The sequence below is a fragment of the Semicossyphus pulcher genome, unplaced genomic scaffold (assembly GCF_022749685.1).
Source record: "Semicossyphus pulcher isolate SPU_LCO1_2020_fin unplaced genomic scaffold, fSemPul1.0.p SCAF_9, whole genome shotgun sequence".
NCBI classification, from domain to species: Eukaryota; Metazoa; Chordata; class Actinopteri; order Labriformes; family Labridae; genus Semicossyphus; species Semicossyphus pulcher.
The window spans coordinates 26,142,807-26,160,145 of NW_027211770.1; the positions used below are offsets into that span (position 1 = coordinate 26,142,807).

At 41.0% G+C, this 17,339-nt stretch overlaps 1 protein-coding gene across 1 annotated transcript in view; it reads left to right on the plus strand.

Moving 5' to 3' along the window:
- The window catches only part of gabbr1a (gamma-aminobutyric acid (GABA) B receptor, 1a), an 87,503-nt gene that overhangs the window by 13,820 nt on the left and 56,344 nt on the right, over nt 1–17,339 (plus strand). The window contains exons 6-7 of the mRNA XM_069655652.1: nt 1,341–1,358; nt 9,782–9,942. Of these exons, the coding sequence (XP_069511753.1) occupies nt 1,341–1,358; nt 9,782–9,942 (179 nt within the window). The remainder of the gene's footprint in view (nt 1–1,340; nt 1,359–9,781; nt 9,943–17,339) is intronic.

Here is a 17,339-nt window from a genome sequence, read left to right on the forward strand (position 1 = left end):
ACCTCCTAAACATGAGATGTTTAGATGCTTTTTTCATAAATGATATTTAACTGTCTTTGAGCGGAGGGAAAAAAAAGGGAATTAGAGGCTTAAACTTGGTCTCAGGTAAATTTAAAGAAATTTATGAAACAATTGTCTAACATTTATAGTCAAAAGTAATTGATTCATTAAGAAAATAACAGTTATATTAATATATAATGTAAAGGATAGCAAGTTACATCTATTTTAATCCCTGCCTGATTCTTTGTTGGCACAAACGTTCATTGTAATCAAACAAACAGAACACATCCTGTGCCATTTCATCACATAGACATGGCTCACTCTGCTGTAGCAGCCTGCCTCACAAAAACGGCAACATAAGGCTTTAAAAGATGACGGATAATTACAAACACCTGCTCTCCCAACGGCGAGGCACGGTTGCGAGGCGATAAATGATCCGACCAATCAGAGTGTAATCCACGGAGGGGAGTCTGCACCGTTGGCACAGGCAGGTAAAACAAACGATGAACACAAACCTGATGTAAAACCTGAAACACAACATGAGAGTGAGTGGATGTTTATAATATCAGACAGACAACCGTTACCGTGTTTACGGTCTGAAAATAAATGTCCAAAATAGTGTAAATAAATGAGGATTTAAAAGAAACACACACACACATGAAAGAAAGAACTGGAAGAGATTACATTGCCAACTGGTAATCAGAGGAGTTGGCATCGCAACCGCTAAAGTTGCTATGGGAATGGTCGTATAAAAAGGGATAAAGAGAGAATTATTCGCACAGTTGGATTGTGAAACTCAAAGTAGGCTACTTATTGTGTAATAATGAAATCTGTAGAAGGCTTTATGATTAGCTTATATTTCCAAAGAACACTTATAATGTCCTCTAATGACGTTTAAATCTCCCATGTTGTTACTATAAAGTGTTCTATTACTTACAGCATATAACCCTCATTAGATTTGAAGGCATTTCTCTGTATTTCTGAGGTTTCCTTGTAAAATATCACAGGATTACATAACATCTACCACAGTGAGGAACCTCCTGCCAGGAAATTACTGCTCAGCAACCAACCAACAGTGCATTTCTCAACTTTAATGCAGTGTTACTGCCATCTAGTGGAGGGAAATAGTTTTAATTTCAAGGCTTTACTGCACCAAAATCTCTACAAATTATACATGACAAAGGTGAATAATTTAACTATGAAAGAACATCAGGTTTTTTTGCAAAAGATTTTACTGAATCTGCATGATCTATTCTTTATATTTGTCAAGGGTTTGCTCCACACTGATTATACTTTGAATTAACCATTCTTTTCCCTTCTGTTTTGTTTGTCGGCCACAGATGACAGAAACTACACAGGTAAGACATTTTGTTTTCAAGCTTACCAAATCTTACTACACTGCAAAAGTTGTGTCCAAGTGTCCGGCCAACCCTGACTCATACAGACTAAAACATACAGTTTCTGTCAGACTGGAACCGCTTATGTAACATTGCTTTGATTGCACAACAGAGAATTAAGACTTCTCTCTAATGCTCAACAAATAAAATCTGCCACAAATAAATTCTCTTCCTTTTAAAATATAAGAAAAAAAGTATAAAATATCCATCCAAAAAAAAAAAATTAAAGGTGTTCTACCTAAAAGTGTAGCCCTTAAAACATCTTATAATTATAAAAAAATAACACACACGTCTCACATAGATTACATAATAAACAATCCTTTATCTTCAGGGAGACTTATAAACCATCTGTTTCAATAGCTTGTGCATACACCTGAACAGAAACGTGCACACAGACGTGTATAATCTTTTAACTACATTTTGCTGCACATGCAATATATACTGTCACCACAAGAGGGCAGCAGTAGCCTTAAGGTCTGACTAGTGAATGTAACTGAATGCTTAAATCTCTGTGGTTTGTTGGACAAAAAGAAAACGTCTTCTACCAAAACAATTTGTCCAATTAAATATTTTTTCAGCTCTGATAAACAAGATTATACTTTAATTGTATTAGAAGCTGTGAACTCAAATGTTAAAGACATTAGTTTTCATATCTAATAATCAAACTCGTACATAATACAGGGCTGATAGCATTTCCCCCCAGCTCCTTACCAGCGCCATTACATGAGGGACATTATTTATCAAGCAAATCCTTCTTTCTATAATGAATCAAAGCACTGACGGAGGAGATTAAGACTAATTGCTCCCGAGCATCATTAGTAAAGACGCATTTTCAACTCAACTCATCCTTACTAACTTACTTATTACTTTGCTTGATATTAAATCCAAAGATTAAACGAACACAGTGCTTTCTAATTAGTCTCTTTCGCCAGTTGTTTTTGCTATCCCACTGCCCTTTGCAAAGACTGGAGGATTTAAAAGAGAAGATGCATCTGTAGGTTTGTCTCTGTGCAGGTTTAAATGCAATCAGGTGTGGAATATACTGCTCACCTACCCCTGCCTGCTTTTAGAGCTATGCAAATCTACACGAGCTCGCAGCAGGTCATTTCTGAAAATGTACTAATGTGCTTAGTCAGCCCTGCCTGGGAAAATAAAGGGTCTAAACATCTACTCGTGCCTCCATTTTCTCTGATCCCTGGCAGGGATGATGAATACATTTGTTTCTGTTGCAGGATGGCTCACCCTCTTGCACAGTTATGTCACCACATTAGGAATTGGCCAGATATTGAATCATACACTTACAATCTCTGGAAGGCTTAAAACACTGCACAGTTACTGTAATGAATCTAACACAGACTCATGCTCGCCTTCCATAAGCCAAACTCTGACTCTGTATGCGCCACTAACCTCCATGTATAGTTTTATGTAAGTAATACCACAAAGTTGCTGATGAAAAACTTTCCAAATGTCACAGACAGACTTGACAAACACATAATTAACAAAGCAGCAGAGAACAGTGTTTCCACAAATAGACATTTCCATCTACTGTCACAACACTGACCTCCTCCTGGCTCTGCTCCCTCTCTCTCCACTCCATGTGCCATCACCACCCACTTACTGCCTCCTCAGCGGGAGAAAGGTTAATACCCTGCTCCTGTCTGTGTCTGCTTTACCCTGTGTGTGTGTGTGTGTTTGTGTGTGCAAGTATGAGCAGTAGGAGTGCATCTCTAGTTTCTGTTTTCTCCAAGTACAGTAACAAACCAGAGACTCTGAATACAAACACCTGGGACATAAATAGCTACCGCAATTTTCAAAAAACGGTGGCATTATTCCATATTTTTCTCATCTTTTTCTTATACAAACAGTGCATCAGTCCGTCTGCCATTTCAGCTAAAAACCTCATGTCTACTGAAAGTTAAAAAAAAGATCTATTATATAAAATAATGTTTTTGTGCAGATAATTTTTCTTAGCACCTTTTCTAGATGGTTGTAGTAAATTTTTAGTAGAGTAGTATTTATTTAGAGTAGTTATGAGCAAATGTTACTGAAACAGGAATAAAATCTGCGTTGGTTGGACACTAATTTCACTGCTGTATTTAAAGCAGCAGGACAGTGTAAGCAGCATTGACTCACAGTAAACTAGTGTCCATGTTAATCATCAAGTTACAAGAAGGCTCATTGATGTAACAAGAATGGAGCTGTTTGGCTCGTAGCAGTGTCGCAGGATCAATACATCGTTGGTTTTGTTTTTCTGATCTGATTTGTGGAGAATAAGGAAGACAAAATATCAATAGAGGATATTTTGTCAGCAGGACATGTGGTCATTTTGCTTGAGGAGTTTGGAAGTGTAACACTCTTTCTGCGCCAACAAGTTCTACTGCGATTTATATCTACAAATCAATGGGTTTTTTAAAAACATATTTTTGGGGGGTCTTTTTGCCTTTATTTATAGCAGTGGTTCTCAACTGGTCTAGCCCATAGACTGTATAAAAAGATGGACGACATGATAGCTCCCTAAAAGTGAAGCCAAAACATTTCGAGCGCCCCCTGCTGACTGGCTGCAGTACAGGTCATAAAGCCCGCCTCCTCCATGTTAACAGATGGGACATGAGTCAAACTATAAAATCAAAATACACGTCAAATACATTTTTCTCAAACATGGTTTCTGTCATTATAGTTAGTTCTTATCATGCTGATTTACGTCCAAGTGTTCATTTTTCTGAAAAGTTTATTTTTAATTAGTTATTTGATGCTGTAGAAACGATGATTGACAGCTCTGTTGACAAACACGGCTCCTGCAGCCAATCAGCTTCGGATCAGCAGAGTAGGGGAGGAACGGCGAGAGGAGATGTAACAAAACAATCACTACAGTCATTGAAGTTTATCTGTGAACATCTGCTTCAGACCGACACAAGAAGCTGTTCTGCTGTTAAACACGCCGGCGAGCAAGATCCTTACTGTTTTTTTGGTCATTTAAGTGTGTGTTCTGGTTAGCGGAAGTGGCTACAGCAGCTTCACCAACCAATCTCTACTGCTCAGGCTCCAGATTACGTCGCCATCACAAGATTGCAGCGCCTATCATGGGGGCAATCAATTCCGTACAATGAGAACAGATGGAGACGTGTAGTCCATCTATATATACAGTCATTGGTCTAGCCTTAGGACCCACCAGCACCTCCTTAATTGCGACACAAATTTTTTAACCACTCAAATTTATTTAATTAAAATCTGTTCAGTTTGGACCTGAGATGGAACGAAACATCACTGTATGTCAACATCATGAAACACAACAGTTAGCCAAAATGACAAGCAGACGGCAGTGCGTAAGAAGAACATATTCCCTCTACAAATCATGCAGTAAGCAGCCTTTTTTCAGCAGAAATAAACTAAAAAAGTGCAACATAAATGCAGCTACTGTCGGGCTCATCAAGCTTCAAGAATGTAAATGTAACTGTAGCTGGGATAACCCAATCAGTTGATACACTGAGTGTGAATAAACTACACTTCTACTACATGCACGTCATAGGAAACCCATGTCCTTCAAAATAAAAGCGCAGGATAGACTTTTGGCCACAACTTTTTTTTCAAGCACACATCTGCGACCCACTTTTGGGTCCCGACCCACCAGTTGAGAACCAGGGATTTATAGGACAACTGAAGAGAGACAGGAAGTGTGGGGAGTAGAGAGTGGGGGACGACATGCAGCAAAGGGCCGGCGGACCGGGAGTCGAGCCTGCGATCAGTGCGACGAGGACTGTAGCCTCTGTATATGGGCCACCTGCTCTACCAGCTGAGCTGAACCAGTGCCCCAAATCAATGATTTAAGAGGCGGCGGGAGCACTGCTCAGTATAACACAACCAAATAACCAACTAGAACTAATAAACCCGGGCATCAGATGGTGCTCATTATCAGTCGGTATAAAGCCGGAAAGTCGGAAAGTCGGTGGAAAGATGGAAATCTGATTTGAGTCTTGCAATAATAGACTTTTAAAGCTGATGAGCAGCAGAAGGAACTTTCATATCTATCTTCATAATATTAAACTGTTGGTTACCAAATGTTGCTACATCTTCTGCCCCATGACAGTTAAACAACAAAGTTATTATTCTTAACTCCCCTCCCTCCTGATACTCAGGCATGATATATTACGCTAATAACTGCTGTGCTGCACTATTGGAAACAAGTTACTGTGTACTGCGCTGCTGCTGCTGCTGGACAAATTAAGTAATGATGATCCTGTTTCAAAGTTGCAGTATAAACTATATTTTTTCTTGCACGCTGACCAACTTTTATGTACTTTATGTACACTGGCCCTGTCGTGCATTAATAAGGCTTTAGGTTCACTTTTCTGTTACTGCAAGCAAAGTTAAACACAAACAAAGAAAAGACTTTAAAATACTTTTTTGTACTCAGAATTTGACCGTCAGCGTTGTAAGAAAAAAAATGTACATCCACAAAAAAAATCTGCATCTTTTAAATTGAAACAGTTTTACCCACTATATTTTGTCAGAGTACTTTCACAATAATTTCTCCCTGAATAAAATGTGCCCTGCAGGGGGAGGACAGTCATCCGGCGATTGTGTTAGAAAGGGAACATTCAAAACAGTATTTTCCCACTAACGCATCTGCCAAGAGAGAAACAGGCCATTATCCTGAAGGATGCCCGGTGTGCAAACTGCAGACCCACAAATATACAGTACAAGGCCCTCATTAAAGCAGCTCAGCAACATGTTACAGCACTCATGCCTCCATTGCATCTTTTTCCAAGCTGTGTCACAGCTAATGTCATCTCTGAATGCGCCATTTGCCTCCGCGGGGGTTGTTAACACTGCGATGCCCGGTGCTGGTGTGATTGCCTGTGTCGGCTGCAGGATTATAGAGCGAAAAAAAAAAAAAAAAAAGCAGATAAAGTTCACGGCTGAATAATTGATCGTGCGTTGGATGGGTCACGGGGTGGCAGCGAGGATGAGGAGGTGGAAGTGGAAGGCAAATGCCAGCAGAGGATCGCTACACTCACCTCGGCCTGTGAGGGCTTGTTAGCAGCTTGATCTGAATCGCTTTCTGCTACATGGAGACACCAGATAATGAGATTTGGGTAATGAACCGGGGTTATATAATAGTCATATTCCATCGCCAAACTACAGAGGGTTTTTAATTTAGACGGGAGGAATAATGGTCTTTCCTCAATTGCTGCAATAAGTAATTTTCAAAAAGGGAATTTGAACACTAACATTACATTGCAGTTAGAGCGCTCGCACAGGAACAGCAAAAACCTGAGCATAAGATGGAATAAAGGCATCCTTAATAATCCAAATGGGCTGCGTGAAAATGACAAAAAGTATTGTTGGCACCACAATGACTTTCTATTTTTGTAACCTTAATTATAACATTCTTTGTTTTGGAGAAGCACACCAATGAAAACCCTCGGTATGATCCTTCAGGGCTGATTCTTTAAGTGTTCATGTTTGCACACGTGGGTCACAGTCATTGATAGAGTCTGTGCTGGGTGCAAACAGAAGGTTCACACAGGTGTGCATGCAGTCCACTCCCTCTCTTACAAACACTTACTACTTCACTGCTTCCACTCTTGAAATGAAAGCAAATAACATCAGCCATGATTGATAGCGCTGCTACACTTTTTGCTGATTTCTCACAGCAGCCTTTGTAGCATTTTATAGACTTGGCCGTGGAGGGGAGGTGGATATGAAATGGTCTATGGATTAGCAGAGGTGGTTACAGAGCAGAGTTGCACACTGCTTGTTTGTGTGAGCGCAGTGAGTGTGGAGTTATTGATTCGCAGGTCAAACAGAAGCTAGGAAGGTGAGGTTAAAACCAGGCTAAATCTGGTTGAAACTCAACGATTTGTCAGATGTCGAGGATGAATCCTCTTGACTTTAGTGATTCCCTCACATTTCCTCTTGCTTTTTATACACATGATCTGTGTTTTTAGTTTATTTTTATAACAACTATTGGCTCGATTGTCCTGAACTGTGGTTAAGAAATTCATGTCAGGATGAATCGCTAAAACGTTTAGGATTATTTAACCACAGACACCCAGTCTGTAATACTGCAAATGCAAAGGCTTTCATCAGTGGGCCATAGGCTCTATCACCATTGTGTTACCTCGTTCGGCGATAGTGACTTAACAGACATTTATTTAAATGAAAATCTTCGAGGTTATTATTTAAGGTCAACATGCTAAACTGTTTTTATTTAGCATATAACGCATCATTGACCTTAATCATTGCTGAATTTATTTATACAAGTAATATTAGTCATTTTACAGGTATCACAGTTGTATCCTTACTTATATTACTTGCCTTATTGTTCATGCTGCACAATCATTCATCTTACTTACAATATGCATCTATATGCACTTTGCTGATGGTTGCACAATTAACCAAACAGCATGTTATTGTACTTAGAGTAACTAAACAATGATTGCAAATTGCTTCAGTCTGATCTACATAACAACAAACTAGTCAATAATGAATTCGACAATTGACAGAAAGTATATTAGCATTTGAAACAGGGCTCCCCTGGGGATCTTCCAGCAGCATGCATTGTTTGAATTTATTGAAAGTCAATATCTTTGGATTTGCACTGTTTGCAATTTGAAGATGACTTGTGGGGCTTTGTGAAGCTGATGTTGGATTTGTATATTAAAAAATAATGGGCACATTTAGTAATTAAAATCTAAATACACAATAAAATATAGTTGAATTATATTCATAATATTGAAATGACCCGAGGCGTTCATTACATCTAAAACAATTGTTTTGTCCAAAAAATCCAGCAAATTGAATGTTGAGACTTCGAGCGGAGCCAAATTAACTGTTGTTGGAAAACTTCTAGTGGAATTAAATCGTGACAATGATTGTGATCACTTTGTGTTTTCTTAATTAAAAAACAAATTAAAAGAGTTTGTTATACGGTGCAGAAGAGTGCAACAGATTTATGCGTTAGTTCATTGCTTTAACATCAGTTTTTGTTAGGCTCATTCCAATGTAACGTCCTGATATTTAAAGCAGACAATCCTGCATCATTGATGTTGCTTTTACCTGCAAATTACCTGATATTTCATGCTTACTTGGAGAAAACAACCTGACTCTTTCTCTTCCTATTTAATAGTTTCTTGCTTTAAGGTGAGATCAGTATTTAGCCTGATCCATCAGTCAGATGTTGATCATGGATACAGTCGCTACCAGTGTAAGCCATAAGCTGCTCATAGTGATAGAAGCTACAAGCTTTATGAAGAACAGAATGTGAGGACATGAGGTTGTGTAGGACTTGTGTGAAATGAAATGGATGCGCTGTTTAAGTTAAACTCAGCGTGTAACACATTAGAAACCCTTTAGAGGAGATTTTGCCTAGTACCCCCTCCCAACCACCCCCATTCCTCTCCCTCCACCCCCTCCCTCTCTCCCTCTCTCTCTCTCTCGGCATACATTTCAGACTTGCCCGTGCTCACTCTCTCCTCTCTTCTCTCCTATCTCTCTCTCTCTCTCGCTCACTCACACTCAGCCAGCCGGTGCTGCAGTGGATCAGACGCAGAGCTCTGGCGCGCCTGCTTTTCCGCGGCAAAGCGTCTCATCTTTTGGAATAAAGCTGCGTTACGGGGGGGAGGAATGTAGCCTGCTATTTCTGCCGCTGCAGCCCTCATCCCACACTACTGTCGTTTTTTTTTTTAGCTACAGTTTCTAATCGTCTCTCTTTTGACGCGGTTGACGTATTCTGCGCGGACGGCGGCGTCAAATTCGCGCGTATTTCTTGCGTAAAAGTCGTGAGTACGGGACGCGCTTTCCAACGGATATGATTGATTGCCGGAAGAAAGCGACGCTCGTTTAGTTTAGCCAAAATGTGGAATTGCGTAGAAAACGAGTTGGACTGCAGGATCGAGGAGGTTCGTTTGAAACTTGACTGATGAGCATCACCGTGTGCTCACATGATAACTTCAAAGTAAAAGCTGACTGAACTGTCGTTGACTTTGTGTCCCGAAAATATCCAGCATGCCATGTATAATTAAACATGCATTATGCTAAATTATGTGCCAGCTAAATTATTTACACGTGTCGCTAAACTCTTACAATTAGATTTAAATAGTTGGGTTGCACAATACCTGCAAAGCTGAACGTAAAATCCAAACTGCCAAAAGACACGTGTTGCGTTCTTGAACCTCAGTTCGCACGTAAAATAACCTTAGCCCGGGTTGCCTCCGCTGCAGCACCAGGGGCCAAACGTGGCTCCAGCTCAGCTCACCTTGAAACCATGCTGGAAAATTGCAGAAATCCCCCGCGGGTGGCTCGCTCTGTCCGTAAGCATGCGATGCTCCTCCGGGCGTCTCTCATCGTCCTTCTCCTCCTCTCCTGGCCTCGGCCGTCCTCAGGAAAGAAGAAGCTGTACATCGGAGCTCTGTTCCCCATGAGCGGAGGCTGGCCGGGCGGGCAGGCGTGCATGCCCTCCGCTCAGATGGCTCTGGACCTGGTGAACAACAGGAGCGACATCCTGCCCGACTACGAGCTGGAGCTGATCCACTACGACAGCATGGTGAGTGAGTGCATGTGGAGGGGAGTGAGGAGGTGCGCACTGAAGGGGTGTGTGGTGTCAGTCAGTGAGGGACCTAAATGATGACCTGTCTCTCTGGAGGAGCTGACTCTGATATGTCTTTTTAAGCGTGCTGGAAAACATTTGTCATCACTTTTGTCTTTATTTTCCTGCATTCCAACAATATTTTCTAATTTTACGGCGCTCATTTGTTCCCAAGCCTGGTTTTCGTCTGCCTTTTTCACTACACCTGCCTTCTTTAAAGTCACAGATCTCAAAGAAGAGCTTCATTAAAGGTCACCCTGCTGATAACTAACCCTGGAGTCTTTACTCTTCTTAACAAATGGGGCTGCCATTTCCTGTTCTGTGTTAGTTTGTGCTCAATGACCAAACACACCTGCTGCTAGTTGCTCATCAATCATTTATCATGGTGGTATTTTAAAATGTCAGCATTATCAACCACTATAAATCCAATATCCGCCCCCTGACTGGTTTCATTTCCCCTCCGGTTTACCACCCACTGCACTGACACAGACTTTAATTAAAAATCACCTTATTTATCTTTATAAAAAAGCGTCCGGTTTGTGCCTTATTGCTGCGTTTCCTTATTGTTATTCTGAAAGTTTTTCCCCCAAAAAGGAGCCATTTTTTTCCCAACAAGGGGGTGAGTGGAGACACATGAAAACAATTACCGGATCTCCTCGTCTGTCTCCTCTCTTGAGGGTGATTATCAATCACTCTGCAGGACGGATGCCTGGAGAGCAGCCGGGGCACCAAACAGTTAACTGTACCCGGGCTGGTTAGATATTTGCTACGAGCTTTATTCTGATTGGTGTACACGGCTCTGCATTGGAATCCTGTTAAACAGAATAGCAGGGAGATGTAGGGAGCGAGTGTGTGTGCGTGTGTGTGTGTGTGTAAGAGAGAGAGAGAGGAAGAGTTGGCATGGCAACACAGTTACTCTTGAAGCACAGCACAGAAACAAATAAGGTTTCAGCTCTGTGAAAATATGTGTGCAAATTCATATGCTGGATGTATGCAGAGCTCACAGTGCAGTGCATGCTTTTTCACATTCTGTTATGTGTACAGCTTGTTCTTTGCATCCAACAGATCAAACGTGTGTGTGTATACATCCTCTGATTACATGTGTATTGAAGCAGGCAGCCGCAGATGTAGCTGCCATGAACATAAAGATGAAGCAGAAGCATGAACAGATTTTCGCAGGGATTGGGGAAGCATCACTCCTCGTGCTTCAGGAGTCGCTGGCGCCTCGGGCTCGGGAAATAGATGCAGATCCTTTGAATAGAACAGCTCAAAGGGGGCTGCTATAACATTGTGTGAGTGACGCTGGATAATTCCTTGAATTAAGTCAAGGGGGGATTTTATTGCTCCTGCTCCGGGTACGCTGTGTTTGGAATGAGGTTTCTCACCTTCTGATTGCAAACATTTTTCACCTGGCTGGAATAGTAATGAGGATCTTACCCTCCGAGAAGCAGGGAAGCAATTATAAGAAATGGATTAATAAGCTATCATATTTACATCCAGTTATTGCCACCCACTCTTTGTTCCTGTTTGGTCACAGAACAAATCTCCGTCTTGTGATCTCTTTGTTTAACTGTGAGATTAAGACAAGGGCGTCACTGCCCCCTTTGTTTGCTTACATCTCAAGATCAAGGCAGGAGGAGCATAATTATGCGGCGGGTCGTCTTGACCTGAATTTGTCACGATGAGGAAGTTTGAATGCATCTTTTACAGCGGTTTTGAATACAAGAGGTGCATTAAAGTAAGCAAACAGGTGCCTGATCACACGCGCGCACACACACCAGTTTATGACCACTGGGTTTGGGAGTATCAAGTGATGTCCTCAGCTTGTTCAACATCATACAATATTCATGAAGCTCAACACTTAATCCCAGCCTGTCCCTTTAATGGATGCAGATACCCTGTGGTAGCAGAGCGGCTTGTTTCTCTGGCTATCCTGGCGACAGCATCAGACTATTTACAGCCTTCTGAGATCCACACACACACACACACACTCCGCGCAGGCCGTTGCCATGGATATATCAAAGCCGAGACTGCAAACTTTGATCAATTATTAACAGTGATGGAGTGAGACAGCGGAGATACAGAGAGATGGTGAAACAAGGTGCTTCCCTTACTTCCGCCCTTTATTTTAATTGGCAGCCGTGACACGATTTCCAGTCCGCTGTGGTATAACCAGCATTCATCAGCAGTCCGCATGCATGTCCGTTTGGCATATGAGCCCAGAGTGCAGTGCCAGACGTAATTAAGAGGATATTATGAGATGTAGCTGTGCATGCTTTGAGATTCAACACATAGGCTGTCCCCCAGGCCCTTAACGTATCCCCTCTTCACTCTCTTTTTATATTATTCAATCTGGAGTGTAATTAGAGTTTGTATTATGACCAGTCGGTGTCTAACCCTGTCCTCCCCGGCTCAGGGAACCTGCAGTTTATCTAAGGTGCAACTTGACTGATTGGAAAGGTAACACAGGCATCAACACTAATATTGGCACAGGGAATTTCAGCACCAAGGACAGCGACACATCCACTATGTCATGCACGTGTAGCTGTACGGGTGTTTTTTTTACGACTTGCATGTATCTGTGTGTGTGTGTGTGATGGTGAATGTGTTTGCTATGTGAATGGTGTCCGGGGTCATCAACCCAGGCGTTCTCATGAGCCAAGGAGGGCCAGGAATGAAAGTGGGAATGCTGATGACCCCGGAGGGTTGTAGAAGACAGACCTCTAAGAATAGCATTCCTCAGCCTTTATTGCGTACCTGCCAACACCTCTGTTTTCACTCCTTTTGTGTCTCCGTAAGGGAGACTGTGCTTTTTTTTTTTTTTTTACCTCTTGCCGCTACGTGTTCCCGTTTTGTTATCAAAGGTTTCATTTCTTTCGCTCGCAGAAACAGCTGAATGATTGAACGGTTCGACTGTGAAGTCTGCTGCTGTTTTGTTTAAGAATAGACCCCATTCATTTTATGCCTTTATAGCGTGTTAACCTTGTCTTTTTAAGAATGAGGTGGGATGAGCAAGAAATGAATAAACGTAGAGGGTGAGAAAAAACTAAATTTATTTCTTGAAGATCCAAAGTCAAGCAAAAGTTATTTTCTTTTACTCATTTTTTGGCTCTGACATCAACGATCAAAGGTTTTAATAGCGGTTAGTCTTTTTTAAGACTCAATGTTCCACAATGTTTGGAGCAATTGCAATACTGTCAGAGATCTAAAGTAACCTCATTTTATCAGGAATTGATGAAGCGTTTTAAGGCTTTTTGAGGGATCTTTGTCCCCTAATGACTAGTGACTTTGTGCACCTTAGTGGACTGTGCTCTAGGGTCTACCGATATGGAATTTTTGAGACCAATTACCAGTATTGCAGCTGATATAGTGATTTTTATGAGCTGGAACATAGACCTTTGGTATGTGGATTGTGCAACTATATAACTATTTAAACGTATGTGAAGGTTTAACATTATTAGACTTTTACCAATTTTAGTGCTGACCATCATCTGCTCACTTGTAACGCTACACGTGCTACAGGCAGTGTTTAGAGTATTATGGAGTGAGCACGATCTGCTCCTCAAACTATGTGATAACACATATTTTAAATTACCAGAAACATTGTTTTTTCTGGATTATAAATTCTGTAGAAAATGTTTTCATATCGGTGAAACCCGTAAAACATAGTCATCGATATATATCAAAAGGCTTGGGGAGTAAGGGAATACAAGTAACGGCGTTACGAAGTTAGGATACAAAAAAAGGCAACATTCAGTTACAGTTACAGAAAATAAAGAGTTAATTCGATTAAAAATGGGAGTTACTTACAGGATTACAATTTTAAAATACATTTTAGAATGATACCAAAGATGCTCTATAACATCTGGCGCCTCATTTCTAAACCGTCCGTCTGACCGTCTCTGATAATACCATGCACCTGTAGTGTGAACAGCATACTTAACAAAGTACATTTAAATGTGCATGATTACCGCTATTAATTGAAACAGGCATTCGCACATTACAAAGGAAGGAATAACGTTACAGAATACATTAAAGTAAAAGTCATTGTATTGAAAATTCTTTACTCATATCTTTATTTGCAGACTTAGCACTGAAGTAACTGAAAGTAATCAGTTACATTACTTTAAAATTGTGATATTTTTAGTTGGTTACTGATTACATTTTTTTTTACAGGTAATTAGTAACTGTATTGGAATACATTTTTAAAGTAACCCTCCCAACCCTTTAGATCAATATCTGTGATAACCTCATATCAGCTGATAATATCGGCCAAACAATACATCTGTCTTGTTCTACTGTGTTCCCAGTTTTTCAACCGATGGTTTTAGTTCTGATCCTCGTAGAAGTATTTGATTGATGATTGAAAGGCTAAACTCTGAAATCTGATGCCATTTTGCAAGTGTGTTTAATTATAGACTTCCTTCATTAAATATCAAAACAGCCATTTAGTAACTGTGAGGAGGAAAACAACATATAGTCATGTTAGAGCTGTTTCTTTTACTCTTTCTGTTTGCACTTACGTTTAGAAAAACTTTATTTAAGCGGCATATTCCATAATACTACAAATTTATTGTCATGTTCACCCTGTGCATTCAAAGATCAAATGGTGTCTTATTTTATATGAGATGATTGAGGTGTTTTAAAGCTTTTAAAGGGTGTTTGTTCAGCAGTAATTCGGTTTTGCATTGATTTACCTCCTAATAAAACTCACCGAAGCACTGAGGTATAATTCTCCTTTTTTTTAAGTTAAAGCTCTGATCGAAATCTATAAAACATTGTGAAATACTTCTGTCTCAACCTAAAAACTTTTTGATTTTATTCTAAATTACACACCATATAAGCAGTGAGTCATTCAGGAAAGTGTGAAAACCAACTGTTGACGGAAGCTGTGATGTCGGACGGTAATAATAGATTGATTCAATAACTCACAGATAAGCAGTGTAGACGGTGAAAAACTGCTCATCAGAGTTAAGTTTAAAAAAAAAAACCTCTTAACACCAGAAATCTAACAAGCTTCTTCTCAGCATGAAGCCAGCCCACAGTCCAAGTGACAGAAACACAAACAACCTTTGGGAACGACAGATTCAAAAAATGGTCTCCTCGTCAATCTGTCGCTCTCTCACAGGAAAAGTACAGCGATGTGTCTGTAAGGCTCTTGGTTTAGAAAGTGGAGCCAGTGTGGAAGTGCTTCTAACCTACAGTCTTTCTAATGGCCAGCAGGGGGCGACTCCACTATTTGACCCAACTTCTTTTTATTACCTCAGTTAAAACTTTCCTAATCTCTATTTACAGATCTACATATAGAATAGTCTACACAGTAGAATCTGAAGGCAGGGACGTGGATTTCAAGTGTTCTGGTTACCGTTTGAACTACGCTTCTAGTCCGAGTTATAATGACCAATCACGTATCAGCAGGCTGCGGCGTATGCAGGACAACCAGTCTGTGAGGAGAGCAAAAGCAAGCGGAACGTAATCCGCCGTAATGACATCCCGGCTCCCATCAGCGTCATCTGACGACGATTTAGCTTCTTATTGATCTCTATAAACAGACATCTGCATGCTAACAGCTAACAATCTGTTCTAGATCTAAAATTTAACTTGAGATGAACTCCCTAGATGCTGTGTCACAAAAGCCACTCAGCGTTCAGATCTCCTGACTTCCTCAAATGCATCAGATCGATCTGACCTCCGTTCAACAAACTAGCATTTTAAAAGTTTTCTTCTCCTCTTGAGGACAGACCTGACAAAGCTTGAGTTTTTACTTCTTACAAATCTGCATCGTGATGTTGAAATTTCCCCGTTAATAACAAGTAAGCCACAAGAAAACGGTTTCTCTTTCTGTAACAATGCAGCACGCGGAAAAGGAAGTCTTGAAGTCGATTATCACTTACCGCCCGGCATGTTCACCGTCGTCCCCAGAGGCTATATCGTCTCAGACTATAGCCGATGGGATCCGAGATTGAAATCTCCCTAATGACTTGATGGTCTCAGTCGCTAGTTTCGAGGGTTCCTCTTCGAAAGCATGATGTCCATTTTGTAATTACTGCTTCCATTTAAAGGAAAACGGATGATGAATCAGGGTTGCTTCAGGGCGTGGCCTGTGATTGACGAGCCCCTGACATGTCAACATAGATTAGATTAGATTAGATTCTTTCTTGTCCTTTACAGGAAATTGTTGCCACAGTCTGTACTTTGCCTCTCGGACACATAGATTAAATAGATGCCACGTACAAAAGGAACTTCACATAACGACATGCCACACATACACATAGCAGCACTTTCCCTCCTGTCAGTTACTGAGTGGTGGTGTTTAATGATGCCATGGTGGAGTCCTGTATCTGCGACCTGATGAATGAGGGGGTGTCCAGGGTCGTGTGCAATGATATGTGCTCTGTGTGTGATGGCTTTGCTGTGGAGGTCTGAGAGGTTGGGGGTGAGGAGGCCAATTATTTTGGAGGCAGTTTGTGTGTTGTTATTGGCGACAGTTAACATGTTATAGAAACAGATGGAGCTGTAGAGGAGAATGGGTTGTGTTATGCTTTTGTAGAGCAGCAGCAGGAGGTTGGATGGAGACGGAACATGCATGCATGTCCACCTTGTCGTCCAATTATGGCCACTTCTGGTTTAAAAAAAAACAAGATGGTGACGGCCTTCAAAAAATGGATGTAAGTGATATATTTATTTAAAGTGCTAATCTCGAAGATCTCAGTTTCATTCTCTTTGGCGCCACCAATGGCGATAAACGGTAAATTGCGGGAGCACACTTCCCAGATATCCAGACAGTGTTGCATGTGTGACGTCCACGGTTGGCTCCGGTTGTAACTCTTGATTTTCCTTGCTGACGGTCGCTTTCCTTTTTAGACGGTTTGCTTCATCTGAGCGTCAAATTTGTTTCTTTTTCTTTGGATTTTCATATTTATTATTATTCTTTTTTTTAAGATTATTTTTTGGCTTTTTCTGTCTTTATTTATTTTAGAGAGGATGGTGGATAGTGGCAGAAACAGGGGAAGAGAGAGTGGGGATGACATGCGGTAAAGGGCCATGGGCGGAAGTTGAACCTGGGGCTGCCGCATCGAGGACTATAGCCTCTGTACATGGTCACCAATTTTACCGCTAAGCTAAACCATCACCCGATTTACACTTATTTTTGAAGTTGTATCTGCAGTCATCCATCTTTTCTTTGTTTGTTCAGCCATAGAGACTTGAAAAGCAGCCGCTTAGCTCCGCCTACCCTCTCCGTTAGACCAACCACTGCTGGCTGATAGAAAACGCGTCACTAACTGGGCGCCGCTTGTGGAAGACGCCACAGACACCCAGTCTGTAATACTGCAAATGCGAAGGCTTTCATCAGT